The 9,683-nt window shown below is 38.7% G+C and overlaps 1 protein-coding gene across 1 annotated transcript; it reads right to left on the bottom strand.

Moving 5' to 3' along the window:
* Window positions 1–713: 713 nt before the first annotated feature.
* Window positions 714–8,491, bottom strand: LOC131129586 (signal-transducing adaptor protein 1-like). The gene is made up of 13 exons (XM_058073294.1): window positions 8,283–8,491; window positions 6,547–6,618; window positions 6,336–6,455; window positions 5,883–5,939; window positions 5,317–5,459; window positions 4,055–4,186; window positions 3,479–3,545; window positions 2,600–2,702; window positions 2,422–2,511; window positions 1,975–2,028; window positions 1,865–1,897; window positions 1,616–1,756; window positions 714–1,031 (listed from the first exon to the last, which is right to left on the bottom strand). Exons 1-13 carry the CDS (start codon window positions 8,370–8,372, stop codon window positions 985–987), a joined length of 1,149 nt encoding a protein of 382 aa, XP_057929277.1. The 5' UTR covers window positions 8,373–8,491; the 3' UTR covers window positions 714–984.
* Between the last annotated feature and the right edge of the window lie 1,192 nt (window positions 8,492–9,683).

The following is a 9,683-nucleotide window of genomic DNA, read 5'->3' as shown; positions in this document are numbered from 1 at the left end:
AAATTGATACATTGAGGGACGGGAAGCCAGTGAAGTTTTTGGAGGACAGGGGTAATGTGTTCACGGGTAATTGGTGACTCCAAATTGTCCACAGGTATGAATGTGAGTGTGAATGGTTGTTTGTCTATATGTGCCCTGTGATTGGCTGGCCACCAGTCCAGGGTGTACCCCGCCTCTCGCCCAAAGACAGCTGGAATAGGCTCCAGCACCCCTGCGATCCTCTTGAGGATAAGCGGTAGAAAATGAATGAATGAATGAATATATACATATATACATATATATCTGTTTGATCTGTTGATTTTGGATGGTGTACCAGAGAGAATACTATTGCAGTAGTTCTTTCACATGGGGTTAAAATGAGAGAATAGGGTCGAGAGAGGATGCCAAGGTTGTGGATGAGTGGGGATGGAATGAGATGGAAGTCTTGAGTGGATTTTGTGATGTTATTGGGACCAATGATGACTATATCTGTTTTGTCACTGTTGTGTTCCATCCAGGTTTTGATGTCAGTTATAAGCAGTTGGTGAAGGTGGAGTGGACATTGGAGATGATGGAGGTGGTGGAGATTTGCGTATAGTTGTATGATGTCAGCATAACTGTGAAAACTGAGGCCATGGTGACAGATGAACGGGCATCACCAAGTTCTGACTGACTTAGACGTATTCTACATAAATTGGCTGTAATTCATATTTGTTAAATGAAAGCTGTTGTGGTGTATAAATGTATTTATTCAGTTTACATCCAGTATAAAAACTATGTACAGGAATTCACATGAGGGTTATATTTACATTCTTCTGGCAGTCATTGCCCATTATTTACAATAAAAAAGTATAAGCAATGAGGCACAATTGTACATACATAGTCAATCAACAGTAGCAAACGTATAAAGTAATGCCATGGGACTTGGGAGTTGTCCTGATGACGGGTGGGTTGTCAGAAGGGGATGGGTTCACAGTGATTTTATTGTAAAGGATGACTCTTCTCTCAGGTTTGCCGTCCTCTTTCAAACATCATCTTGAGTTCTGAAATGGCTGCAGGGACGAGGAAATTGAAATTTAGCTCACAAATTTGTATGTAAGATTTTATTTATATGTAAGACAGAACATTGATTCAATCAATTAGGCTTCTATATGACAATTGAACTCAACCAGATGACATGAAAGTCATCAAGACTAACAACTAAAACTAAGCTGAGTTATTTATTTTGTCTTTTTTGACAATTCATCCAACTTCACTGCCATGCTATGCTTGAAATTCAACTTTTTTTACAATGTAAAGTCGCCTAGCTGTATGTCCGCCTATACGTGGTTCAAATTTGGTAGCAATTGGACAGAATCTCTTGGATTAGTGTGTCCTTGAAGGAAAAACTACACTAAACTTGCCGCTTCACTTCACTGTTCACTGAACTGCATGGGATTGTGTGGCATGCCTACAAAATATTATGTTGCCAAGTGACACTGGATTTTGGGCAACTTTTGAGAAAGAAAAAGAAGAAAGAAACAAATCAAGTACTTAACCCTAATGATGCAATTAAATGTACTATAATTTTCTTTCAAACACTACTGGAATTCATGTCGGAATGTCCGAGTCAATGTGTATCACAGAGTGTACATACTCTGGCCCAGAGCACCCGTTTGACTCCTCATCTTCGGCTCTTTTCCGTGTGTCGACCCAGCGATGGAGGCTTGGGAGGGCAGAAATTTGCGTCTTGCAGGAACTGGAGCGTTCTCTGATTTCCCAACTTTCATTTCGGGCTCTGCAGCGACAAAAAGGCAGCTCATCAGAAAAGGTTCTGCTGCTTTGTAGCAATTAGGAACACTCACAGCATGAACGGCCATGAAATGGAAACATACAAGTGACTCACCTGACGACTTGTTGGCAGTGAAATCTTTCTTCTCTGTTTAAAGAAAGACGACATTTAGTTAGTGACACGTACAACAGTGCACTGGCAAGAGTGGAATGACTGATACTCACCATGATCATTCACATAGACATTTTCTTTTTCTTCACTCGGCACTCTTGGCAGTGCTGCAAAAACACAACATTTGCAGTGATGTTATTATCATTACACTGAATTGTAGCTTTGGATGAACATAAACACGCAAGAACGATCAGTCATCTGTCATGAAGCTGCATGCACGCTATTGCTTTTGTTTTGTTAAAGACTATCTCGGAAAAAGTATTGTGACGTGGCTGTTAATGGAAGTGCAAAGAGATACGCTCCTTATACATTCTAAAAAAAACAATGGAACCAAGGAAAAACAAGTTCTAGGCAATAACTACTGAGGGTTGAAATAATTGGTGTGGGCGTGCATGTGTGCCACACTGGCAATGAAACACCAGACAGTTTTGACAATAGAAGACTGTTTCATCTGCCAAACTGTCAACAAGTTTCACTTGCATTTATTCCTGGCGTTGTACCTGGTTTGGCTGGTAAACTAGGCGGGGTGACATCTGTGGAAGCATCCCGCACAGTCCTCTCTCCATTTTCATTATCAAAGCCAATATAAGCTGCAAAAGAAAAAAAAACACAAAGGTCATAAACCAGAAATGGAGTCTAAGAACCGAGATGCACACACGATGTACAGCATGTACGTACAGATGTTCTGCTCATAGGTTTCCTCCCTGGATAGAGCAATCAGAGCACCCTCTGTGGTGTCCATGAAGTACTCGATGACGTCGGATAGTGAAGTACAGGAGACCTGAACAGACAAGATTTCTTTTAACACTAAAGGAAAGATAACCTTGATGAAAAATCTCATTCAGTATGCAACATAGGCCCTTTCACACAGCCCATAAAACTGAGATTGTCCACCTTTTTACTGTTCTGTGTAAATGATACCGGCATGGAATAAAGAGGACAACTTGTTGCTGCGCAACAACATTCTGTGTGTGCTAATATTACTACCTTCCACATTGAAGTCAAAGGTGGCTAAACCTTGTATCTTCTCTTACAGATGCAGACGTTTTATTGCATCTCTGTTGTCTTGTGTGACATTCTGGCAGCCATTTTTATTTTTTGCACAAGATGTAGCTGAGATAAACGGCCAAAATTTCGATATCACAAAGAATGTGTATCATCTTTTATGTTACAGTTGTGATGACATGCTTAACGGTGTTACATTGAAGTACACTTGTACAGTTCGTGTCCGAAAAGGAGTAGGAAGAAGACTTATTTTTACACTGTGTTACTCAGTGTGTTTACTCTGCATTTAGTTACAGTTGCAGCAACCAGCGCCACCGAACAGATTGTGGTTAACTTGGCAAAAAAGTGCTTTCATTTTGCGGATACATTCCAGGGATGCTCCACTCCATGCCCCACACAATGCAGACCATTTAATTCATTAAAAGAGCGGCATCATTACACGAATGCCATTCATCTTTCTACTCTGACCTCCAATATCCAACAATTTGGCACAGTTGCTTGTTAAACTCACACAAGCTTGTGAGATTTTGAATAAAACAAGCTGGAACTCACAGGATTGTCCAAATCGATGGTGCAGCAGTTTTCATGTTTGCTCACACGGTAATGCTTGTATATGGGCCTGAAAACGGAGAGAGACGTGTTATGTTACATAGAGAGCTTATGTTTATATTAAGGAAAAACATTAAAACTAGAATTTAAGAAAAGCTTTCTGCAATTAATGGTGTTTGTGTAAAATTACTACACCTTTTAAATTTAAAGTAAACATGTACCAATTTTTTGGGATTGTAGTGTTTTTTTTAAATAACATGACATTTAATTTAATTTATAAATTAATTGAAAAACACGAAAAAATGAAAAAAACACAATGAAACATGAAAAAATACAATTAAATTAAATAATACAAAACTAATTGTATCAAATGAATTGCATTATAATTTGTAAAATAGTAATTTTATACAGTAGTATAACCGTAAGTCTTTGCATTTTGGATAAAATTATATTTGAAATTTAAATATTTCCTTCTCCAAAAATGGGTCAATGTCCGAAAAAAATTAAATTTCGTCATGTTATGTCCTGGCACAGATGTGTGAACATACAGTGTGTGTTTCTGTGTGTGTGTCAATGTACCCATTGAGTTCTTCTCTGGTGCTGATAGCGAAGGCGTTGCCGTCCCTGCTGGGCCTGAGCAGCATATTTCCTCTGTCGGCCTCTCTCTCAAGAAGAAGCTCTGCTTCCGTGCGAGACACTGGGTGGAAACACCTGCGGACCAAACATAGAACACGGACACATAATTACACATTATTCAACTTCATTATGGTGTTTTTTCTTCTAAAATTATCAGTGCGTACGCAAATATCTGGCATGACCCATAACCATGTGCTAAGTAACTATAGCCTAATGACATGATGATAGTGGATAGCCTTCTAAAATTGGTAAGCCCATGGGCCGCACTTTGGACATCCCAACAGTTTTGTTTTTTTTTTACTCAAAAGCAAAACAATATCTCACAACAACACAGTACTGTACGTGTATATAAACTAGTGGAGTCCACTAAGCAGAATCCAAGTCAATAATTGATTGACTTTCATAGTTGTGGTGGAGGATAACTGGTTGCCCAAATGTTTATACCACATCCTCTATTATACACACATCAGCGTTGCCAACTTGGCGACTTTGTTGCTAGATCTGGTGACATTTCAAACCCTCTTGGCGACATGTTTTCTCAAAAGTGACAAATCAGTCACAAGCCTGCAACTCAGTGAAGCTCCACTTATCCATGAAGCAAAGCCTTGGCTCCGAAATGTGCCGCTAGTGGACTGTGATGGTGAGCAGACTCGCTGCCGCCAGCAAACGGGGTTCAAACTCATAACATTCCTAAACTTTGCATAGAAACAAGCCTACAAATAAGATATGCCTTTATTCGTCCCTCAGTGGGGAAATTTGCAAATGTTGCTCAGATTGAAGTTACAAATGTCTAGCTTGTTCAATTCAGCAATGTTACATCATTTTGGTGATTAAAGGGTTAAAATATTTTGTCTCATATTGCAATTGTAAATACAATGAAGGTGTATTTAGTCACTTTTTTTGTCTCTTCTGCGAGGTTCTGAGGACTTCTAGGGCAGCCAATAGCTACTTTTCTTACTGAGGAGTTGGCAACAGTAATTCACATACACACTGCTTTTATAAGCCTGCTCATTAACTTCACTGATTAAGTGTAGGCTTTCTCATTGTAGTTGCATATTTTGCATCCAATAAAAGTGGGAAAAGGGAAGTTATCGCTTGTCAACGTGCAGTTTTTAGCGTATGGACTTTTTATACCTTGTATGTAAACAATATGTTGTCTATATAGGCAGCTGCAATACAATTATACATTTATCTTGAATACTCACTCTGGCATGTCTTCTTTGGGTTTGAGACATGGGCTCGGAGAACGTTGTTGGATAGTTTCTAGTCTTTCTTTTTCTTTTTTCACAACCTCTTCCAGCATGAGCATTTGTCCCGGCAGCAGGTTGAGAGCGGAAGAAACTGACAGCTAACACACAAACAACAACATGTTAAATATGGGATGTAATCAATTTATAATGATTGAGACAGTGGAACCTCTAAGGTCAAACACGATCCATTTAGTGCCGCTGGTTGACTTCCATGTTGTAATTGCACAACAATCATTGGAAATCATGTTAAGTCAATGAATTTTGTCTACTACCATGCTACAATAAAATTTAAATAAAGTAAAACTACTCAGAACACAGTGCAGAGTGAACAGCAAAGTTTACAGAGTAATACTTCGGACCTAGTGGTGCTTTATAGGTACTGCAGAAATGAACACATGTTACATTAGCGAAATTTTTGTTTTTTTAATATTTTTTTTAATTTTTATTTAGGACCAGTGTTTGACTTTGGAGTTTCCATTGCATATGAATGCTAGGGAAGTGAAGTCAGTAAGAAAGCAAACCTCAGCCACAGATTGAATGAAGCCTTTCCAAAGCTCCCGAACCTCTGCATTTGGAGCCTGTGGGGGGATAAAAAAATATATATTTATACTGTATTACTTGCTTATACTATCATTTTACTCCTTTGCTGCACAGAAAAGTGTGAAAATATGCCAAAAGATGCACCCCTAGTTTGTTGTCTGTGCTAATATTAAACCTCAAAGTCGGACTGACACAGGTCTATACGCTCTACAAAATTTGGCACACACCTTAAGGTGACTTACAAGTACATGTCAGTAAAATATGAGCTTTTATTTGGTTGAAAATAGCTGCCATTAAGCTAAACATCATGCATGGGTATAGATAGGACTGATTGGCCAGAAGTATTGACTATTTGTCGAATGATTACATTAGACAAAATATTTTTTTTCACATGACTGTGTATGCTCATATCTTCACATACGTATTGCCCTTACAGAAAATCCAATGTCGTTATCTTTGATCAGGAGGTTCAGTCTGGCTACATCCAGGTTACAATCCACCGTGTTGTCATCCGTGATTGAAATCAGCCCGCTGAGATCCAGCTTTTCAATGTACTGTTCAAACATACACATATACACAGTCAAGCTGCATACTAGCCGTACAATCTCCCAGCCAACATGTCAAATGCAAACACTTTTAGCTTACCTCAGTGTCTCTCTTGTCATTGAAGAAGAAAAGTGTGTTCCCACACAGGCGCGTCCACAGTTTGCGACCTTTCTGCACATGAACACACACAGGAAGGATATTATTTGATGATATGCAACAGACAGATGTACAGATGTACAGTATCATTGTGTTAATAATTGTTGTTCATTATTTTGGTTGTGACCGACTGCAGACTCTTTGATGGCCTGCAGGGGAATGCCAGAAAATACACATTGTTCTTCATCACTCCTAAAATCTCACATAGACACGAAGAATTGTTTACAGCTCACGCTTCATTGACAAGACAGTTGGAAAGTTTTAAACACTATGACGAGAAACTGCAGCTGTAGCCCCACCCACTGCAGGCTATGCAAAGCCTGTTGGTGTGGTGTATCTGATATATGGCCCCGATGCGTAATACTGGCCTAATTACACTAAGTACAGTATTCTGATACTACACAGATACTCTATAGTTCATTCGGTGATGCTGGTTGAATTACAAAGTAAAAAACATTTTTCCCATGGGAACTTTACATTATGTTAAGAATTAATTTGTCACCAACATAAAAACTTTATTAACCGAGCTTAGCTGTGTTTTAAGCAACATTTTAACATTCTTAACTGCAGGTATAACAGTAAATGAAAAGTAAAACTACTACTGTTGGAAATAGTAACACAGTAGTAAATATTCTGTCTATTTGCAGGCGGTGGCTGTACTGTACTGTACTGTAATGTACTTTACTGTACTTCTTTTGATGCTTTTCATTAGCCATTATGCTGTCAACTACATGCTATTTGCTTGGTCAAATCTTTTTTTAGGTAATTATTTAATTGTATTGCTCATATTGTTACTGAGCAGCCTGACACTCTCCGATGTCGCAATTTGTGGTTCTGCGGTTATCGTTTCCTCTCTGCCATCACTTGTACCCTTCTCTCACAAAAGGCGAAATTAAAAGCAATCCATGAGCTGAGTAGCTGTCCACATGAGCTGTCTAGAGAGTTTGCTGACATCACACATGAAGATGGTTTGACCTGCTAGTTTTGTTTGACTTTTGAGGCATATTCTTTCCAATTTGTAGTATTTGTGGCATTCAAAATATCATTATAGAGTGAAAAAGGGTCCAAAATGTATTTTTTTTAGGATAAGCTTGTCAATTTCAGTCAGCATTTGTGATTTAAAACAATCATATGATGTCTATATTTAAATTACAACTTGCATAAAGGAATTTTTTCCCAAGTGCGTGATGGATTATGGTGACTGACACTTTGAAGTGTCAGTGAAGTGTCAACACATGCCTGTCATGCCTGTCTTTGTATGGCCAATGTAAACATTTCCGGGAATGATAGCACACCTTAACCCTGATCTCTATTTAATGAGCATAAATCTTATCAATATTTCCACACACAGTGTCTATACCTTCATATACTGGTATGCAAAATTCATTCAAAATAAACATTCAAAAAGATTTGTGAGCAGGGGTGCGCAGCCAATGGCGAATGGGCTATACAGAATGTAGCTCAACGGGTCCGCCATCCATGTTATACCAAGTCCCCAAAAACATTTACAATTTTGTAATGTAATAAACACAATATCTACTATGTAAATAGAATGTATGTAGATACATATGTTAGCTGTAACCCTATCTTTGGCTCACTCTGTATATTGTAATAAACATACTGTTCAATCATTGTATTTTATGCAGCGGTTTTCAATCAAATACTGAAAAAAAGCCCACCTTATCTTTAAATGACCTCTTCTCCAGGTATCCCTCATAGTAACAGTTTGGCATCTGGCTCATGGCTCGCCCTTGTCGTTTGTTCATCATGAAGCCTTTCCTTCAAATCAAGATCAACAAATACAAAGACGAAATAAAGTCTTCTTCAGAGCTGTCGAAACGGGAGCATGTTCACCTTGATCCGACTAAAGGCCTGGGGCAGAAGTCAAGTTGAGATATACTTTGGTCTCTGTCAATGATTGGTTGACATAATTGGTTGGATTTTTTTTTTTTTTTTTTTACAAGCAAGACTTCCATCAGCTCTTACACAAGTGTGGAAATAACCGGGCTGTGACCAAAAAGTTGAAAAACAGGTTGAACTAGTCGTACTGGTGCTTGGTTTTCATCTGAAGGGATTATAGTTTGACTGCAACATGCACCCAGCAAAATAAGATTGCAAATGTTTCATTCGGCTGCTAATAATGCTAATAAAGCAGACGGCGAACATTTAGCTTGGGGTCCTTTTCAACACACTTGACACAAATACACACAAGCAGGGGTCCTTTGACAAATATGCAGCCCAATTGTTAGAAATAATAATCATCTTGTTAACATTTATTAAGAATTACATACCAGTTGTATAATTAAATTGAATTATTTTCTTTCATTCACACTTCCACATTCAATGCCCCTCAGTTTTTGACCCAAATTTGTGATGTTGCAGCAAAAATTGATACATGAATCATAACTTGCTATTTTCCAGGATTTTTTCCAAAATAAATCAAATCTCAACCCATGTAAACATATTATTTAGTGACAAGGATTTCAAATTCAGGCCTCTTAACCATGGCAAACTAAATTTTAATTGTAAAAGTTGACAAAAAAATCCATCCATCCATTTTCCATATCGCTTATCTTCGTGGGCATGATGGAGCCTATCCCAGTTGTCTTCGGGTGAGAAGCGGGACACACAATGGACTGGTCGCCAGCCAATCACAGGGCAAATATAGACCATTCACACAACACTCACATTCATACCTATGGACAATTTGAAGTTGAAGACAACGAGGTGGACAAAACCCAACACACATTCATCAGGGGTCCCGGTAGGACCTAAAGAAGACAAGGAATCCCACTTTTCTGTTTTTTTTGCCCATTTTACAGGTCCGTGGCTGTCCAGGGACTTTCTGATTCAGACTGATGGACTTGTGATGGTCAAGCAGCCTGACATAGTGGTGGTAGCTTAACATCAGAAGACAGCGTTGGTGATACAATCGATGTAATCCCAATTGGAAAGAAACATCTGGAAAAAGAACACAAAAAGCCAAATAAATATAAAGAGTGAAAGAGAAAATGTAGGGTGTGAAGGTAACAGTGGTGCCAATAGTGATTGGGGCACCCTAGGCTGGGTGGATGACTCCG

This window comes from Doryrhamphus excisus, chromosome 5 (assembly GCF_030265055.1).
Source record: "Doryrhamphus excisus isolate RoL2022-K1 chromosome 5, RoL_Dexc_1.0, whole genome shotgun sequence".
In the NCBI taxonomy this organism is placed as follows: Eukaryota; Metazoa; Chordata; class Actinopteri; order Syngnathiformes; family Syngnathidae; genus Doryrhamphus; species Doryrhamphus excisus.
Note: the sequence above shows the minus strand (reverse complement) of the source record. Positions and strands in the feature narration are given on the sequence as shown.

What these genes read in the sequence shown, in the direction of transcription:
- LOC131129586 (XM_058073294.1), bottom strand. Translation starts at nt 8,372, where the DNA reads ATGATGAACAAACGACAAGGGCGAGCCATGAGCCAGATGCCAAACTGT. An exon ending in AACCTATGAGCAGAACATCT is followed by an intron (nt 2,512 to 2,599) that starts GTACGTACATGC and finishes TTTCTTTTGCAG; the next exon opens with CTTATATTGGCTTTGATAAT. An exon ending in TAGTTTACCAGCCAAACCAG is followed by an intron (nt 2,029 to 2,421) that starts GTACAACGCCAG and finishes GTGTTTTTGCAG; the next exon opens with CACTGCCAAGAGTGCCGAGT.